Below are 19471 nucleotides of genomic sequence, written 5' to 3' on the forward strand. Positions count from 1 at the left end.
GAAAGCGTCGGTATGAAGGAAGAAACATCGATTCGGTACGGCAGTCAGGAATCTTCGGCTTCCAACTTATCTGTCGAGCGAACATTGGACTGTGCTGCCATCTTTTTCGAGGAGCCTGTGAGACCCAATGAAATCCTCTTGATGCCGAGTCCACTACTTCCGGCACCGTTCTTGCTGGCATCTTTGCCAGCGACAGAGGAGGATGCAGACGATCTTGGTGAGGTGCTGTCGGCCTCTTGCTCTTGCTCTTGCTTCTGCTTCGGCGAGGATGGAGTGTCTTCTGAACGAGACGCCTTGGCTCGTTTGGGAGAGGGCGACTGAGAGCCATCGCGCTTTTCGCCGCTTCCAAACGTGTTGCTGATCGTATTGGCCATGGTGCGTATGAATCCGCCAGGGGCCTGCGTGTTGGAAACTGAATTATCATCGTCAGGCGGCGAGCGTGTCTGAATCGTACTCTTGCCCTTGCTCTTAGACGTACGGCTGGGCTTTCGCTTTGACAGGCGTGACAGCTGGTCGTCTGCTTCATCGTCATCCTCTGGCCTCCGTCGCTTCTCAGCCAACCTGGATGGAGACGAGCCAGGCGACGACCCTGTACCACTTGCTTTCCTCCTGCCGATTTTGGCGTTCGACATTTCTCCACCGACATCCTCGTTGTCCTTGTCGTCTTCGTAAGGAACAAGGCCGATCGCACTGCCCGTGCCACGCTCCTCGGCATTCTTGTCATCATCATCCCCTTGGAAATAGCTCTCCTCCTCCGTGTTCGCGGTTGCCATACTGGCCTGACCGCGTCCAGCTTCCACCTGCTGCCGTGACTTGTCCTCAGCATCACCAGACAGCGGCGCCAGCTCGCTCGACTCGGGTTGTGGAAGCGGCTCCTGGTTTTTCTCCCATTGACTGACCAGCAACGAGAAGCAAGGAGCAGTCTGGGGCAGTTCTGCCAAGCGGCGCATGCGGGCACCATGTCGTTCCATGCAATGGCTGATGAGCGTCTTGATGTTCTCTCTCCTCATATGCTCGAAAAAGTCGAGGCAGGCCGAGGCCACCAAGTTGTTACGGTCGCCTTCTGCTTCGATGAGCCCAAGGATGGTGGAGAAGAGCTCGATTTTGATAAAGTGGCGATTTGTAAACTGATTGTTGCTTGCCAGGCAGTACTTGAAGAATCGCAGCGCTGAAAGGCGGAGGAACTTTTCACGTGAATGCAGCAGCGATCCGATCTTTTTGGCGATCTCGGACGTGAGCACAAAGTACTGGCTTCGGAAGGAGTGATGCGCGATCATGTGACAGAGCAAGTCACAGAGATGGCCGTACAGCGCCGAACGATGGCGCGCTTGCGACGGCAGCTTTTCGCCCTTGGAGAGCACGCGAAAGTCGGGAAGTGTGTTGAATGGTGAACAGAGCCGGCCGATCTCGGCCTCATAGATCCAAGTCAAGAAACGGTCTGGATCCGCTTTGGCCTTGTTGAGCCCTTGCACCGAGAGAACTTGTGCTTGTGTCGCCATGGGGCCGCCATCCGAGGCAACATCAAAGATGATGCGCATCGCCTCGGCAATCTGCGTCCTAAGACCAGGATCAGTCTCATTTTGCAGCATGTCGATCATCATGCTTACCAGGGGTCGTCCATTCTGCTCCACTTGTGAAATGACATGCGCGCGTACGCTGTTTGCGTCGTACTCGATGATGGTCATGAGGATCTCGGCTGCCGCATTTCGCGCAGCCTGCCCGAAGCGGTCGAGTGCAAGCTGTAGCACGTTGAGAAGGCCCCAATCGGTGAGCGTACGATAGAGAGAAATGCGCACAGGAAGCTGGATAAGCTTTCCCATAGCACAGAGCTGTTGCAGGAAGAGTACACCCTCGCATCGCCTCTCTTTCGGTTCCGAGGGGCTGGTGAGCACTCGAAAGAGCTCGCCAAGAAACAGGTCGTTCTGGCAGCAGTAGTTGACAATGTCGTTCTGGTGGAAGAAGATGAACGAGTTAAGGATCGAGACGGTAGGATCATCTACGACGCGGGCAAGAATGACATCGCGAAGGTAAAGGAGACGGTATGTCTGATGGATCTTGGAGACGATCATTGGGTCGCCGATATCGATGACCTGCTTGAAGCGTGCGCGCTGCGTCAGATGGTCCCGATAATTGGCCTTCAATCGCGGAAACTCGGGATCGTATTCGAGCATTCCTACTACACCGAGGAAGACGTCGTCTTGCAAAATGTACTCGAAAAGAAAGCTGTCATTGAGCAAGAGGATGGTCTGCATGATGGTGCAAAGCAGGTGTAGCGAAGGAAGCGCCTCGAGCTCCTCGACCGTGTGGAAAAAGGGCACGAGCTTGCGGATGTAATGCGCCTCCATAAGCCAAGTGGTGAGTTTTTCGCGCATCATGGGTCCACGCGCAGTCGTCTCCTTGAGCATGGCGTCGATCTTGTCTAGGTTGGCGAGACTGGGTTCGGGCAGCCCTTTGTAGTCGCCCATGAGGTTGAGAAGCGGTTCGAGACCCGAGCCCGAGGCCGACATGCCTAGCACACCGGTGGGCGAGTGCGGATTGGGCGTTGTTGGTGGAGAGTCGGTGAGCGCCTCCTCGGCGAGACCCATGAAATGCTTCTGAACTTCGGTGAGAAACTCCCAAACTTCGTTACAGCCTTCTGCCTCCTGAAAACTGAGCGCCATGTCGACGCCAGTGGGCTCGGTCCAGACGACAAGCGTATCCTGTTGACGCTGATAGACCTCCTCCCTTACCACCTTGCTGGCGAGAAGGATGTCTTCGGACTCGAGGTTCTCGCTGACGACCACGACAAACTGACACGACTGTGGCTGCATCGCTTGTGCCTTTTGCGCGGCGGCCGCTGCTGCGTCTTCGCCCACGGCAGCGCCCAGTAGCGGCTCGTTTTCATTGGCATCCGCTTCCGCTGGAACATCGATCCCTTCTAGGAATTGGCACTTTTCTTCTCTGCGTGCCACCAAAAGCGCTTCGTCGACGGTCTCGTCGTAGACACCAGCGCAATAGCCTGTACCTCTGTCGAACCAGGTTTCGCCTTTAAGCTCGTACACCTTGACACGACGTGCAGAGCCGCACTGATGATAATTACCTCGAGAGACGGTGGATGTCAGCGTGAGCGCTTCGTTGGATGATGCGGAAAGATCGCCGGACGCGTCCTCCTCGAGTGGGATAGCGTTGCTATTCAGCATCGACGGAAGAGGCGTGTTGATGGCGGCGCGATAATCGTCGACAGCACGATCGGTGTCCATGTTGGCGTCTGCTGGTGGTGTACAGGACTGATCTATTGGCACCGTTGTCACTGGAAATTGATCGGCTTCTAGTGTGAGGACTTCGTCGGGTATATCGGAAAGGCCCGCAGTCGCAAATGTATGTTGAGAAAGATGGGGGGCGACCGCCGTCATTTCCGCGTCGACGCTCAATGGTGGCCCCCGTACAGCAGCAGATGCTGTGGAAGAGTCGACGCCCAATTGGATGCTCGAGCTATCTAACGGCGCTACGATCGGTGCTTCTGACTCTGACGTCCCAACATCGGTCGATGCCAAATCTTGTGCTTGCGGCGCTTCAGTAGCACCGTTCTGTGCAGTGGCGGAAGCATCGTTGAGCTCTACAGCAGGAGCTGTTTCTCCTTGAACGGAGGCGACGTGCTCGCCTTGGGCCGCCATAGCAAGCGATACACCGTTCAGGCTGAGAATGTATGCGACGTAGTACGATGGTGCATTCGAGAGATCGAAGAATGTCAAGGACGCAAGAGCGTGCTTTTGATCAGTATCACTACTTCATGAGCGTCCTGTTGCAAGGAGCCCAACTGTGCTGGCTGTTGTCTCTGGTGAGGAGGAGACGCGTTGCCAATGGATGGTTGTGAATGAGTACCAACGTGGGTCAGCAAGGTTGAGTGCTGTCCGGGCCACGGTTGCTGTCAAGCACAGCTGGAACCTAAACGGTTGGTAGGTCTTATGAAAACCTGTCTTGCAATAGTCGGAGGATGGAATGGTGGTGCGGGGGTTGGGACAGTGAGGTTGGTGGTGATGGTGATAAGGGTGATGCTATGAGACAAGAGCTGCGATGCGATGAGAAATGGACCCTGATTTGGGGATTCGTGATTCGTGATTCTGTCTGTATCCTGTGACTCTCGTGACTTGAGTATTACTCGTGATTTTCTCAAAGTCGAACTGGGTTTGACGACGAAAGTGGTGAATCTGACGCGCTTCCCTCTCTCTCTTCTCCTGCTTCCCTCGCGCGATCTCGCATCGTCAGCGACACGGCGAGCGGGTGCGTCATTCGTGATTCGTGATTCAGTCACGAGTGATTCACGATTCGTGATTCTCACGTCTCCTTTTTCTCCTTCACTCACGACTCAGTCACCAGCAAAATAAAACCTAACAAATAGGTACTAATCCCACCCCCAACCCTCGTGCCTGCCACGTCCACTCACGACTTTCTGTGTTCTCGGTTTCGTGTCCCTCCTCTCTGGTCACGCTTCAGACATGCACTTGTGGTTCTCCAATGACAGGCAGTGAGTGGGATTGAATTCGTGATAGCTTTTGGAGGGTGAGTCACCAAGGAATGCCAAAACATCGCAACTTTAAGCAACCCGAATCTTTCTCTTCCTAGCAGCATTAGCTTCGATCCTCCTCTTGATCTCTTCTTCGTCGACATCCAGCCCTTGCCGTTCGTAAATCTCGCTCGTCTTGGCCGCAATATGTTGCGCCTTGATGAACTTCAACGCGGCCAGATTGAACCCTATTGTGGCCTTCTGTGTTGCCAACGCTTGTTTGAGGTGAGACTTGAGATCGAGCAAGGTAGGACGCATGACTCGGTTGGCGACGATTTGATGATGATGCGTTCGCAGCAGGAAAAAGAGGATACGGGAGACAAGTGGTATGCTCCATTCTTTGCGTGCCCAATAGTCGAGGTATGTAAGCAGCGAGACGACTTTGTCGAAGGGCAGCACGAGGAGAGCATCGTCCAGTTGGGCAGGGAGAATCTTTTCGACCACGCGGAGGACATATTTCTGAGCAGAGATGTCTTCGTCGACGGTCGAACGCGAGTGGGAGGATTCGAACTCGGCTGTGATGAGGGCGTGGTAGGCTGGTTCGGCTTGTCCTGCTGCGCGGGAGGCGGTACGCGCTGCGATGTCTGCATCTGCCGTTTCCAGCGCTTCCACTAGGCGTTCTCCTGCCATCATTGTCTCGCGGGTGCTTTTGGACACGGCCGTGGCTTCCGGTCCACTTGCACCCGCAGTAGCCGCAGCATCAGGGTCGGCTCCGTCTGCTAACTCGCCAATTGCGCGTTCATCGTCCCTTGTGCTCTGCCCGGCACTCTCAAACGCCCTTTCCATCTCCCTTTCCCTCTCTTCCTCCAAGAACAAAGGCTCATCCGTCTTTTCCCATGTCCTGATACTCCTATCCGCTCCCGCCGTAACCACCAATTTACCCGTATGTCCCGGTGCCACCGCCCAAACTTCTCCATGATGGCCTTCCAGCTGCTGGATCATCTGGAAATTATCGCCATCCCAGTGCTTTAGTAGTCCGTCCTTTCCCACCGTCCAGAAGTGGTGCGATTCACCGTGTCGACCACCCATCAGCCCGCCACCTTGCATACCGTGCTCAAAGCAGACACCCATGATGCTCTCGTTGTGGGCAAAGATGGATTTGTGACAATCACCAAAGTCTAGACCCCAGATCTTGACATTCTTGTCGGCGGAAACCGTGACGCACAGCTTGCTATCACTGGAGATGTCGAGGGATAGTACGGGAAGCTTGTGGCCGTAGAGTGAGAGGAAGAATTTGAGCGAATCGGCAAAGAATACTTTGACCGTGTTGTCGAGCAGCGACAAGGCAAGGAGCTTGCCGTTGGGTGAGAATCGAGCGCAGAGCACGTCATCCGTCATCTTGAGGGTTCGTACATGGACGAGGACGAGTTGAGGCGGGGGCTGAGCTTTCTTTGAGCCATTTGCTTCGCCCAACTTGTCGTCGACGTGGGTGTTGCTGTCGCTGTCGCTGTCGTCTTCGGGAACCTGCATTTCAAACTCCCAGAATTTGACCTCCTTATCGGCGCTCGCAGAGACGCAGCCAAGACCATCTGGTTGGACGGCGACACTCCATAGGGGACCCTGGTGCGCGTCGAGCGTCTCTACGGCGATACCAGCTCGAACATCAAAGCTGCGAAGCGTACCATCTTTACATCCGACCAAGACGTGTTGATCGCCAGGTAGCCATGCTACCGACAATGCATACCCGCATGTAAACGTTCGGATGCAACGACCTGTGTTGACATTCCAGATCTTGAGCTGACCTGCACCACACGCCGAAGCGAGCAAGTTGTCGTCAGAGGAAAGAGCGACAGCACGGATGTCGGATCGGTGTCCGGGCACTTCGAGTGCGCTGGCAAGAACAGGTTCAATCGGATTGGCCTTTTCCGCTTTGGAACGCGGCGGAGATGGCACGCTGTAGATCTCAAGAGCGTTAGAGGTGAGCGCGCAAAGGACGCTGAGCCCAAACTTGCTGGAAGCTGCGGAGCCAGAACGAGGCGTGACGAGTGAGAAGCTCTTGAGCTTGCCTGCTAAGGGTCGAACACTGGTGTAGGGCTCGATCCGGTCAGTCCAAGTCACTTGATCTTGTGCCGGGTCAGATGCAGGATATGGTGTGGTTGGAGTTGCACCTTCGTTGGCTCGCCTTTTGTCGGCCTTTTCTTTGTTACGCTTCCGGCGACGCTCCAATTTTTTAGCCATCTCCTGTGTCGAGCGCAGTCGGAAGATTTGGACAGCCTTGTCGGTACTCGAGACAGCGATATAGCCCTGCCCGGTCGATGAGGCAGCCAAGGCAGCTCTACCCGTGCGCTTGGGCACGCCACAAAACTCGATTTGAGTGACGCGGTGCTTTCCCGAAAGTGCAATGGACCCCTTGAGCACAATCAACTTTTCGGTCCTGTCGTGAACCGAATCGTTCACAGCCGTAAGACCGCGCGAAAGAGCACCAGAAGATATTTCCCACACTTTGAGGTCGCCGTCGGAACTTCCAGTAAGGACGAGAGCGCCGCCATCCACATTGGCATTACGATCGTTGGTGTCCTCGTCATCGTCCTCGGTATGTTGACTCCTTGCGTACGCCTGCATGGCGAGCGGTACATCCTGCGAGACCGCCAAGCTCCAGATTTCATTGGATCCGTGAACGACGGTTTCGACACAATGTTGGAGCGATAGATCCCACAACTTCAAGAGTCCATCTTTGGACGTGCTAAGCAGGTAGCCGGACGCGCTGGGTTCGACATGTATTCCATTCGAGGAAGATGGACCGTCTGAGTTGTGCGAGACCGATGGAAGCAGAACAAAGGCGATTGCTGTGACAGCATCGCGATGACCACGCAGACGATACAAGCCGGTCTCGGCTACAAGATCCCAGAGGATAATGTCGGTGTCGAGACTTGCACTGGCGATGCGCAGACCTTGACTGTCAAAAGTAAGGGCAACAACAGCTTTTTTGTGTCCATTGAAAGTAACAGAGGTTGAGTTGGTCTCGGCAGACCACAATCGGATGCTTCCGTCTTCATAGCCAACGGCAAAAGTGTCGGGATCCGTAGGCGACCTTGCTAGAGATGTCACTTTGGATCGATGACCGATTTCGTGCCAGGTAGCGATCAGAGTGCTTCGTCGTACATCCCATACGAGAACATCTTCTAAGGCGGGTACGAACGCAGTTTTGGTGTCGGGATCTAGGATCGAGTTGGCAGAGGCTGAGCAGATGAGTCCAAAAGCAGACGTTGGCTCGTGTCGGAGGTAGGAACGAACCATCTTGGCCGAGTTGGTACGAGTCGAGCGTTGGCTTCACTGTCTGAGCAAGATGTCCCGGTTCAATCCCAGCTGATGGTAACTAGTCAAGAGCGAACAACGTCGTGACAAGGTAGGTCAACTTGGTCGTGCATGATCAAGAGCTCAGTTTCGCCTCCAAAAAAAAAATTGGAAGAAACGAGAGAAAAGATAAAACGGGAAAAGGGGGACAAGAAAACGGAAAACAGAATTTAAAGATCAGAAAAGGATAGATAACTTAGGCACGAATCACGAATCGTGAATATTCTTATTAACTTAGTAAGCCAGCTCCTCAACACGGTTGGAAATTCACCGCCAGTACAAGAAGCTGGCCTGAGCTCTTCTGTCACATGTCCATCTTCGTCTTTATGCCAAGCAAGACGTGAGAATCACGAATTTCGCGACTCACGACTGCTGACTGCGATGAATCGTGCGTGACTTGTGTGGTTCACGGTTTTTTCGAAAACGGCGTTAAATCCACACTCACGACTGATACCGCGAATCACGAATCACGAATCACGAATCACGAGTGCTGTGCTGTAAGCTCTTTTGAGTCTTTGATCCCTCCGCTGTCTGGCTTGGCGATTGACGTGGCATTCGTGATTTCTCAATAAGATATAGGGAGACATCCACCCTTGTTCTTCTTGACCACCACCACTTTGCTCCTTATCATTACTGAGCTTCACTTGAGGTCAGCTAATTTCTGACTCTCTGAAGCACGGCGCAGGTCGCCACGCCGATTGTCGAACAAATCTCCATTGCGATCTGGGTGGCTGATCCGTGATCTTTCAAAGAATCGTTACGCCCACTTCATCACGTCCCATTCGGCCTGTCCAAGGAACCCTTCCGACGCATACGCACGCCTGTCTGGAAAGTCAAAAGACCAAAACTCAGTCGATTTCTCAGCGTTCCAGGCGTTGCTTGCCGGTTGAATTGACATCATGGCTTCTGGATTCCTCGACGCCCTTTTGCGTCGCCCGCAGAGGCTGATTCTGCTCGTCACCCTCTTCCTTTTCGTCCTCGTCTTTTCGACCTACGTCTCCTTCTCTGCAAATGGCGTTCAAAATTTCCGCGATCGCTTGAACTCGCTTCCTGCCTTCGCCAGCCCATGGCAGGCTTCCAGCAAAGGCACACCGTCTTTCCCGGCACCGAGTTCGGTCGCTGATATGTACACTCACAACCCTGGTACGCCTTCCTCGATTGACGAGTTGTCGAAATGGGCGCAGAAGGGAGACGACGGCAACCTGTATCCTCCTACATTTATCCCACAGATGGCTAACCAAGGTCCACGCGCCAAAGCTGGCTTTATCGTCCTCGTTCGAAACGCCGAACTCTTAGGCATGCGCGAATCTATGCGAGACGTTGAAGAAAAGTTCAATCGCAAGTATGGCTACCCTTGGATCTTTCTCAACAACGAGCCCTTCACCGAAGAATTCAAGCGAGGTGTTCGCCAGATGACCCGCAGCGAATGTCGATTCGGCTTGATCCTCAAGGAGCACTGGGGCTATCCCGACTGGATCAGCCAGGAGAAGGCCGCAGAGACTCGCGTCAAGATGAAAGATGTCATCTACGGCTCATCGGAAAGCTACCGCCACATGTGCCGATACCAGTCTGGATTCTTCTTCCGCCACAACCTCACGCTCGATCTGGACTACTATTGGCGTGTCGAGCCAGGTATCAAGCTCTATTGCGATCTCGACTACGATCCTTTCGTCTTTATGCAGATGAACAACAAGACTTATGGCTTCACCATGGCGCTCTACGAGTACAAAGAGACTGTGCCGACATTGTGGTCCGAGACGCAGAAGTTCTTCGCCCAGCATCCCGAGCACCTCGCCAAGGATCCAAGTTATCACTTCTTGGGCGACCACCCGGAGCAAGGCATTCAAGATACATGGGTCGGCGCCCACTATTGGTCCAACTTTGAAATCGGCGACCTTCGTTTCTGGCGATCCAAGACGTACCTCGACTATTTTGAATGGCTCGACAAAGCAGGAGGATTCTTCTACGAGCGATGGGGAGACGCGCCCGTTCATTCCATTGCTGTTTCTCTCCTCCTCGATCGAAGCCGACTTCACTTTTTCGATGATATTGGCTACTTCCACAATCCGTGGAATCACTGTCCCGCCAATCGCAAAAAGTACCATGACACGGGTCGATGCAATTGTGATCCCAAGCAGTCGTTTGATAATGAGGGATACTCTTGTCTGCCCAGGTGGTGGAAAGGCTCTCCGGAGGGCTATCCAAAGTGATGTCGATTCTTGCAATATCATTCACATAGCACCATCTGTCTGACTCTCGTTGTTGTCCGTCTACAATGACAGCGCATACAGTTGCTTGATGCCACTCGAATGCGAGGCATATAGTATTACCTTGTTCCTGTTGAGCAAGGCGAAGAATATGATCGTTTAGAGAGCATAACATGCCGCGTGCAAATAGGCTCGACGAAGAAGAGGAGGAAGCGAAGGCCGATATTTGTGTGCCCCTCCTCACTCTCTCCGTTAGACTGGGTGCAAGTTGTTTGCCTTTTGTTGCGAGCGGGGCTTGACTCAGGCCCAACTAGTCACGAGTGAATTTTGTGCGTCAAAGTCAGTCAAAAATCGCCAAGTCGGTCAAAATGGTAAATCGTGAATGGGTTGCCGAAACCGCTCCATCGTGATTGCGTGCCACAAACTTTAAATTCGCAATGCATAAGCACGACACGCGAAGCAGTCACAATCGTGAATTCGTGATTCGTGATTGTGAGGCGTGGTGCACGTCCCTTGCTACCACAGAGCAGACTGTGTTCTAGAAAGGTCATAGATTCGCTCAACAGCTTAGAATCCACTTTTCCTTGTAGCAACGATAACCGCGCTTGTACAAGGTCCTGAACAGCTTGCTTGCCATTAGTTGACAACAAGCCCATCGACCACGATGGCGCCAACCGCAGTATCGGCTGGTCCTTCAGCGAGCGCGATCCACAGCAAGAATGCATCGAGCCAGCAGTCACTCTCTTCGTTCTCAGATTATCACCTCGACTATCGTCTGTGGAACGCTTCCGAACCCACATCTGAATCTTCACAACGTTTCATAGCCTCGCTGCGGTTGGCCATGGTTGGGATTGGATTCTTCTATCTACACGGTACTCCACTGGACGCTAGACGCAACGCAATGTTCGACCTAGTCTCGCGCTTCTTTCAACTTCCACTCGAACAAAGACTCAAGATTGATATGGATAATAGTCGTCATTTTCGCGGCTACTGCAAATTTGGTGACGAGCGAACGCAGCAGAAGCAGGATCTGAGGGATCAAGTCGACTACGCACCGCAAGTGGAGCCAGTGACGGACAAGCAGTTGTTGGACAAGTATCCTTTTCTGAATCTGTACGGACCGAACCAATTTGTTGACGACGAGGTCTGCGAAGGACATAGGAGGATAGTGTTGGAATGGTTCGAAGCAGCCGAAGAGGTGTCAAATCAATTGACGAGGGCGATTGAACTAGCGTTGGGAGTGCAAGAGGGAGAGCTATCACAGTTCTTGACTGGCAAGACCAAGTTCAGAGGTGGTGATGCTCAACTCGATGGCTTGGGGCCGTTGCCTTACGCAAGAATGAAGACAATTCGCTATCCGACCGGCGTCGCTGTGGACGGTATTACCCGCAAAGACCCTTCCAGCACGCAAGGCGTAGGTGCCCACAAAGACAGCGGTTGGCTCACGCTGCTAGCTCCGTCCGCCCAAGTTGGTGGTCTGGAAGGACAAGACTTCTCCGGTTCCTGGCTCAGCATCCCCCACGTCGATGGCAGCATCATTGTCAATTTCGGTCAACAAGTCGAATTCCTTACCAACGGCATCGTTCAAGCTGCTACCCACCGTGTTGTGTCCAACCCCAATGGCACTCAGGACAGGTTTTCCGTCGCCTTTTTCAGTAGTCCCGCTCTCAACACATATCTCAAGCCCTTGGATTCACGCAGATTCAGTAAAGAGCTGGTCGAAGCCTGGAAGACGGCAGAATCAAAGAGGAGCGGGGGGGATATCATCAGTGATGTTCCAAAGGGCGATCTGTTTGCAAGAGCCGATGAGCCATTTGGTTGGATCAATTGGAGAGGGTTAGTCAGGAGTCATCCCGGTGTCGTGAACGCTTTCTACCGCGACTCTGTATCATAGCCACTGGCGTGACTTGAGTACTGGCCGCGAAGCGCGAATCCATCAAGACCGTGCGCCTCAGATTTCGAGCTGCTCCCCATACTGGAGAGTGTGGCGTGCATGTATCTGTTTGGTTATGAGCAGCATCTTGTCGGCTTTGTGCGGTTGCTATCACCCTTTCCAATACCACCGTCATCGCCGTTTATATCCGCGGATCAACTTTCATGAGTTTGGCGAAGCAACTTGGTGGAAACGGATCGTCCTGTTTCTGCTCGTCGTCAATGCTATCCGCCTGATGCAGCTGGTTGAGCTGTGCATTTGCGTTCAGAAGCCGATATTGGCTTTTGGTGGAGGCTGTGGAGGCTGTGGAGGCTGCAGAGCCAGATGGTACTGGTGGCGCGTCGATGTTCGAGCAACTGTGTGCGCATACATGCGAGCAGCTTCTGCTGCAAAGACGCGCGCAACAAGCATGGCTCAACTCGCGTATACGCATTAAGTCCCGACAAGGCTCTGAGCCGACCCGTCGCACCGCCGACCGCATCTGCAAATCAACACGGACAGATCAGCCTTAGCCACGAACGCCTCTGTTGGCATTTTGCTCCAGCAACCGGACACACATGAAGCCAGAAATCTGAACCACACAATCACACACGCACGCGCACACGACGAGTTGCGAGCCAGAAATCTCGCCCTACACGCTGAATAGGAGCGCCTCGTTCCGCCTGAGCAACGCTGAAGAGGTACGAGGACGAAAGGCAAGTGCGCAAGTACGAATCTCACCCGAGTCTAGTAATACGTTCATGTTGGAGTGGACAATCTCGTATTGTGAATCGTACCCAGCTACGAACCTGCTCTACTCTTGCGTGGACCGAAGCATGTCTAGGATCTACGATTGTGGACATGGATCAACGTAACAAGCAAGTCTCTACTCTAGTGCATCCGCGTCCTCTGTCGAAGGAATCGCTTGATATGCCTGCGCAGCGTGAGCGTGCGTGCCTGGACGGTCGGTCGAGGGCAAAGCACCCGAAACGTCGTTCAAGCTGACACCAGCGGTCTCGGGGAGCAGCCAGTAAGTAAAAGCGCAGCTGAGTGCTGATACCGCGCTGAAAAGCGCAAAACAGCCTTGTGGATGTATCAGTTTGACGAGATGCAGAAACGTCGAGGATATCAACAGATTCGTGCTCCAGTTGGTTGCCGTCGCCAACCCTGCTCCCACACCGCGAACTTGACCGGAAAAAATCTCAGACTGTACCAGCCACGGCACGATTCCGAGCCCCAATGCATAGCTGAGAGTGAACATGATCATAAACACCAACGTCCAATAGGGCCATGAAGTGGAGACAGGTTCTCCCTGCTCGGACGTGCCAGTGACAGGCCCCAGATCGATCTGACTGAATCCGATGGCGACGAGCGCAAGGCACAAAGTCATGGCCGCGGTCGTATACAGCAAAAGCTTTCTGCGACCCCACGAATCTATGTACCGCACCGCAATCACCGTTCCTCCAAAGTTAGCAATCGCTATCCCGATCGCCGCGGCGTTCGGGTTGACAACAAAGCCGGCCATCATGAGCAAGCGCGATGAGTAGTAGAGTAGACTGTTGGCTCCCGTAGCCTGTTGGAAAAACTGCAGCACACACGCAATCAACAGCGCCCGTCGATGTGTGCGATCTTGGAGGAGCATGTCGAGCTTGCTCTTGACACGTGTCGTCGTCTGACGTGCTGTCGAGGTCAGCTGTGCAGGAGCAGCGGTAACTCTGCCCAGCGTTGCTGACAAATCATGTTGCACCTCCTCTGCCTGTTGAACGGCTGTGTGGCAAGCATCTGGATCGACCGAGTCGTGCTGTGTAGCGCCTTGCATACTGCGCGATATGCGGTCAATCTCGTTATCGATCGTATGTACACTTGCATGTGGATAGATGCGCTGTAGCACTCTTCGGGCTCGGATGATCCGACCGCGCGCAACGAGCCAGCGCGGAGACTCGTCCAAATAGATCATCCCGACTAGCTGAAGTACGGCGGGGACACCGCCCGCCAGCACCATCCATCTCCATCCGTGAGGCAAGTTGTAAAAGGCTGCATCAATCAAGTATGCAATCACTTGACCACCTGTGACAAGAAGACTGTTGATTCCTACGATCCTCCCGCGCACCTTGGTAGGCGCCACTTCTGCCAGGTACGTCGGCACCACCATGCTCGCCATGCCTACACCCAGACCGACGAGGACTCTACCGAGCACGAGCTCTCTAACCACCTGTGATGCTGCTTGCTCTAGCGCACCGAGGAGAAACAGGACGCCGCTGCCGATCATCACCTTTTTGCGGCCTAGCCAGTCAGCCATCCTACCGGCAACAATGGATCCAAGAATCGCTCCGACCGTCGTAGCGCTTACGATCAGTTCCTGCTCTCCCTCGTTCAGCTCGTGTCCCAGATCGGAATGGATCGCAACAAGCATTCCGCTCGCGATTCCCGTATCCCAGCCAAACTGGAGACCGCCGAGACAGGCTACACCAGTGAGCCGTGCTAGGTAGCTAGCCGAACTGAGCTCCGAGTGGTCCAGTGGGAGGAGCTCATCCTCCTCTTCTGCCGCGTCATCGTCATCGTTACCGCCTCTTGAGGGGCGCAGAAAGTTGTATCGGTCCAGATTGGCTAGCTGGTCTGGCTTTCTTTTTCTCGTAGGTCCGTTCGCAGCATCGCTTACGTCCACACCCTGACCAGCTGGGTCGGCCATGTTTGTTCCGCCCGTACGATGACTTCTGCTAGACGCACCTTGCTGCGGAGAAACATCCGTCGTCGACGCGAGAACCTCGTCCGCAGGTGTAGAGAACGTTTCGAGCTCCAATTCCGAGTCGGAAGAGGATGGCGACGAGATGCGAAACGACGGCACCGACGACCGACGTGCGCGTCGCTTGCCTCGTGAGGTTGGCGCTGAAATCGTGAACGAAGGGAGCTCTTTCTGCCAGCCAGCCGCAAAGTGAATATCAGGACGCTCCCGTAGATCTTTGCAGCACTGTGACTTTGCTACGAGATCGCAAATGGAGATAATTGATGTTGCAGCTCATAGATTGGTGATGTATTTGGTCCAGTCACGCCTTGGTAGCTGTGACCAAGCCGAGCGATGCTGTCCGACTGATGCGTTGGACCCTGCTTTCTTGGAGCCTCCACACTCAAGCAGCTTTATTCGTGATTGGCGTGAGTGATACGTCCGAGTTTTTGAGGTATTTACATTAAAATATACACAGTCGTATTCACCCTGGCAACCTTCGGCGTAGTGGCGCAATGGCTAGCGCATAGAGCTTCTAAATATTTAGCACTTGACTGGTAGTTAGGGTAACTCTAAGGCTGTGGGTTCGAGTCCCATCTACGCCTTGATTTTTGCACCCATGACACGCTGACACGCGAATACGGTCCAAGTTTCGTGAGCGGAGAATCGATCAAAGAATTGGTGATTCTTTACGGTAATACCTTGGTTTGAACTTGTGTTGCGAGTTTGTGTCGAGATGGTGTGAGTAGCAAGACATAAGAGCATCGATCTGTTCGTGCTGTAGCACAACGCCTAGCCCATGAATATGAGCCGATCGACTGACTTTCTGGGCATGCATTAGAGTGGTTTGGCTCAAGTTTTTGGCATTCGGCAGGTGACTATGTCATAAAGTTTGGTGGTGGGTTGAGAAAGGCTACATCTTTGAGACGTGATCAAAGAGTCGATCGAGCCATGTCAGCAACATCAAGGATGGGATGAATTACAAAGTGGGACAAGTAAGCATTCACGGTTCACGACTGAGAGGACCAGAATTTGCGAAAGGTACAAGCGCTATGACACCAACATGAACTCTCGATGTTCTCGCATATCAACGTAAAGCTCAAATGTACAATACATGGAACATGCTCCAAACCCAGCTTAGACTTCCAAAGTTCGGATTGCTTTTGCTCATAAATATCGCGAACAGCTCAAGACATCTTTGCCCGCACCAACACAACCACCCACCATTTGTCTGTGTCAACATCACCTCCTGCCTTAGCACGACCACACTTTCGACTTCGCTTTGCACACTTTCCCACTCAAGTGCGGCAGAGAAACACGAGAAAATTGTTTCGCGTTGATTCGTCCGTACGATACATGATGTGCACAGTCTCGATACGTACGAACTATAACAAGTGACACGCGAGGAATGAATCAGCCACGACCGAACCAGCCGCCGAGCCAGCCTTTCTTGTTGGCAGCGGCCTCGGCCTCGACCCTAGCCTCCTCCTCCTCGGCCAGTGCGTTGGCCGGGTCGTAAGCTAGCGAGAAATTACCTTCATCATCATCGTCATCATCTTCAAAGTGCTCTGCTTCGTCGTCTTGCTCCGCGACGACAGACTGCACCAGCTCTGCGTTGACAGCTTTGGGCGCCGCTTTAGCATTGGCAGGCGCTTTGAAAGTCTTAGCATTCACCTTACCTGCAGTTGCGTCTAGAATCGCTCGCTGTTCCTGCTCGTACTCGGCTTGCACGTCGTCGGGCACGCGTTGGGCTTCCTGCAACGAGACGGAATCAAAGTCAATGTACTTTCGAGCGAGCTCTTGGAGCGCTTGACCAGCACGCGAGTCTGACATAGACGAGCCGCTCTTTGCCTTGTCAAGCCGAGCGTTGGCTTTGCCTGTCCGCTGCTGCTGCTGCTGTGACTGTGCCTTGAGGAGCGACTTTTGCACGGCTCGCTTCAGGCTTGCGAGCACGTGATCCGAGTGGTCGAAGACGGCATCGGGACCATCGCTCGACTTGAGGCGTGGCGGGAAATCGGCATCCTCCTCGTTGACATCTTCGGCCAGATCGGCGGCTTGGCGAGCTTGACGAATGTACAGCTGAGCGCGGGTGAGCAGCAGTACAGCTTCGGCATGGGACCCCGAGAGCGAGAAGGCGCGAGCGAGATGGCGGAGAATTTCGCTTCGGAACCAGGCGGCCTTGGCTTCGACGAGGCTCGAGACGTCGGGCTCGGACTCGATGAGACCGATGGAGCCCATGGCGACTAGGCTCGTCTCGGCAACATCGAGCAGCTTGGCGAGTGAAGGCACGGCTCGAGCACCGCGACGCTTGGACTTCTGAGCAGCGATAGCACGAGCGCGATTCTCTCGGGCTAGAGCCTGACGAGTGCGCAGCTTGCGGGTACCGCTCCTAGCTGGCTTGCGTGCGTGAGAGCGAGAGGTGGTGCGCGACTTCTTGGCACGCGAGCCAGGCGGATTCTTGCGAGCGCCTCGCGCATTCTTGACAGCGATGGCTTCAGTGAGCTTCTGCTGCTTGCCCTTGCTCTTCTGGCCGCGCTTTCGAACGACGGCTCGGCTGGTCTTGCCCTTGAGGCGCGCCTCGACGCTGGACATGGCGCGCTTCTCACGCTTCTCGGCACGTCGCTCGACTTCGGCGACGAGACGCAGGTTGCGCCAGACGCGAAGGGCCAGAAGACGGTAGAAGATGAGGTCATGGGCGGTCTGCAAATCCTTGCTGGCCGTCTCGTATCGAGCTGAATGGCTCTTGGAGAGCGCCTCGGCGTTGTCATCGACGAGCTTGCGGGCAACGTCCTCGGCATCGGTAAAGGCACTGAGGGCGCGGTCAAAGGGATCGAGCTCGGTGCGACCCGCTTTACCTAGTCGTACCGTCGCGGCGGCGTTGCGGGCACCTTGAGCCGACGACTCGCCGTGAACGATCTCGCGCTTCTTAGCCTTGCGCTGGGCGTGCGAGAGACGAACACGCTTGCCATCCGTAGCGGCAGATTTGGATTTGCGGTTGGCAGCGGCGGCAGCAGCGGCAGCGGCTTCAGCCGCCGAGTCGCTGATCGCCTCGACCTGAACCGAGGCTCGGAGTGCAGCTTCCTCAGACTGAGCAGCCACGATGGTGTCGAGCAACTCCGGGTTGCGCACAGGGATCTGGCGACCATGCCAGCTCAAGGAGAGCGCCTGTTTCTGCGTGCCTCGATTGGTGGCCTTGGCGGAGGCGAGCTCCTGGACGAGCTGCGAGTACTCGGGCAGGATCTTTTCTCCAACTTTGGGCAGCGCGATAGAGGTCGCGATTTTGTCCATGTCTTGCTCCGAGTTGCCGAGCTGGTAAGCAGAGTAGCGCATCTGAGCTTCACCTGCATCGACAAAGCTATTGGCGAGGGCCTCGGCGCGGCTAGTGTCACTGTTGGCGGCGATGGCATTGAGAAGGTTGCGAGCCACGGAGAGCGTCTGGAGAGCCTTTTCCCACTGGGAGCGGTCGAATGCAGTGGTGGCATTGATGATGAGCAAATAGGCAGCGGTCTGGGCGCGAGAGTAGACGTCGAATCGGGACGAAAGCGCCTGGACGAGCTGGTGGAGAGAGTAGGACCACTGCTCAGCACGGCGCAGTCTGGAAATGGCACGCTTGCGTAGCTGAGGATGGGAATCGTCGTCGAAAGCTTGGGCTCGAAGTTCCTGCGAGTAAGCCCATGCACGTTCGGCCTCAAAGAGAAGCAGATGGGCGGGACGCGCATCAGCGACGTTGGTGATGTCGAGCTTCTTGGCGGTGAAGACGTTGCCGTGGCCCTTTGCGTTTGCACTCTGAGCGGCAGCCTGCTGAGCTTTTTTGAGTTTCTTGGCTCCAGCAGCCTTTGCGCCCTTTGACTTTTTCGTGTCGGTCTTCTGGGAGCCGTCAGAGTGGGTGAGAGAAAGTAGCTCTCGTAGTCGATGTGTCTTGGAGGCACAGTATCGTCGGTAACGGGCAAAGTCCTGCTGTCGCATTCCATGCTCGTTGCGAGCTTCGCTGATGAGCTGGAGAAGAGGGAAGGCGATGGGATCGCCTGCCGCCTGGACGGCTTGATCGCGCTTGGAAAAGTCGATCTCCATGATCAGTTTGCCGACGCCTGTGGAGAGACACAATGAGTGTTGATGGTTGCAGTGCAAACAGGGATCCAACGACGTTTGCTCAACTCACGATACGAGTCGGGATTCTGTTGAGTCACGAGTGGCTCTGCTAACCCTTGTGCCTCAGTTCCTTGGTCACAAGATCGGAACCGATCTGGTGAGATCATTCGTGATTCGTGGTTTCATTTTGTTATATTCGTAATTTGGCTGTTGATTGTTTGAAACAGAGGTCGAACACTTTGCTGTAAAATTCCACGTTTCCACGGGTGATTCGCGATTTACCAGATTTCTTCCATATTCACGAATCGTGATTCGTGATTCGTGATTCGTGATTCACGATTCTTGTCTGCTCCTCCCCGTCTGTGCCTTCTGGATGTCATCGACGCAACCCAAGACTAGGGTCCAAGTCCAAGTATAGCAAAGTGGATGGCTAGACAACCGGTTGTGAATCGGAAAGCGCATGTTTTCTCTGGCTTTCAGAACCACATCTCTGACTATGTGAATCATTTGAATGGAGATGGATAGTCTTGAGTTGGGAGGTGCTGGATTCACGATTTTCACTCGGCCGTCAAAGGCTAGATTGTACAAGAGGCAGGATGGTGATGACCCCGCAGTCATAAATCGTGAATGTAAGCTCGTCCTGAGTTTTGCAACCAAACGGAAAAGCATTCAAAGGCCTTCCCATGCTGATCATCCCACATCAA

The 19471-nt window shown here is 54.2% G+C and overlaps 6 protein-coding genes and 1 non-coding gene across 7 annotated transcripts; 3 read left to right on the top strand and 4 right to left on the bottom strand.

Annotated features, from left to right (window-relative positions):
• Positions 1-44: 44 nt before the first annotated feature.
• Positions 45-3653, bottom strand: UMAG_01152 (uncharacterized protein; the record flags this gene model as incomplete). The annotated part of the gene is made up of 1 exon (XM_011388796.1): positions 45-3653. One exon carries the CDS (start codon positions 3651-3653, stop codon positions 45-47), a length of 3609 nt encoding a protein of 1202 aa, XP_011387098.1.
• A 920-nt stretch (positions 3654-4573) lies between these two features.
• Positions 4574-7780, bottom strand: UMAG_01153 (snoRNA-binding rRNA-processing protein DIP2; the record flags this gene model as incomplete). The annotated part of the gene is made up of 1 exon (XM_011388797.1): positions 4574-7780. One exon carries the CDS (start codon positions 7778-7780, stop codon positions 4574-4576), a length of 3207 nt encoding a protein of 1068 aa, XP_011387099.1.
• A 956-nt stretch (positions 7781-8736) lies between these two features.
• On the top strand, positions 8737-10047 carry UMAG_01154 (putative alpha-1,2-mannosyltransferase; the record flags this gene model as incomplete). The annotated part of the gene is made up of 1 exon (XM_011388798.1): positions 8737-10047. The coding sequence occupies one exon, from the start codon at positions 8737-8739 to the stop codon at positions 10045-10047; it is 1311 nt and encodes a 436-aa protein (XP_011387100.1).
• A 661-nt stretch (positions 10048-10708) lies between these two features.
• On the top strand, positions 10709-11938 carry UMAG_11650 (uncharacterized protein; the record flags this gene model as incomplete). Its single annotated transcript, XM_011389149.1, has 1 exon — positions 10709-11938. The coding sequence occupies one exon, from the start codon at positions 10709-10711 to the stop codon at positions 11936-11938; it is 1230 nt and encodes a 409-aa protein (XP_011387451.1).
• A 904-nt stretch (positions 11939-12842) lies between these two features.
• On the bottom strand, positions 12843-14645 carry UMAG_01156 (uncharacterized protein; the record flags this gene model as incomplete). Its single annotated transcript, XM_011388799.1, has 1 exon — positions 12843-14645. The coding sequence occupies one exon, from the start codon at positions 14643-14645 to the stop codon at positions 12843-12845; it is 1803 nt and encodes a 600-aa protein (XP_011387101.1).
• A 534-nt stretch (positions 14646-15179) lies between these two features.
• Positions 15180-15283, top strand: UMAG_16016. The gene is made up of 2 exons: positions 15180-15216; positions 15248-15283. It is a non-coding gene; the product is annotated as a tRNA-Arg (tRNA).
• An 808-nt stretch (positions 15284-16091) lies between these two features.
• On the bottom strand, positions 16092-18749 carry UMAG_12128 (uncharacterized protein; the record flags this gene model as incomplete). The annotated part of the gene is made up of 1 exon (XM_011389193.1): positions 16092-18749. One exon carries the CDS (start codon positions 18747-18749, stop codon positions 16092-16094), a length of 2658 nt encoding a protein of 885 aa, XP_011387495.1.
• Positions 18750-19471: the final 722 nt, after the last annotated feature.

Source organism: Mycosarcoma maydis, chromosome 2 (genome assembly GCF_000328475.2).
Source record: "Mycosarcoma maydis chromosome 2, whole genome shotgun sequence".
Classification (NCBI taxonomy): domain Eukaryota; kingdom Fungi; phylum Basidiomycota; class Ustilaginomycetes; order Ustilaginales; genus Mycosarcoma; species Mycosarcoma maydis.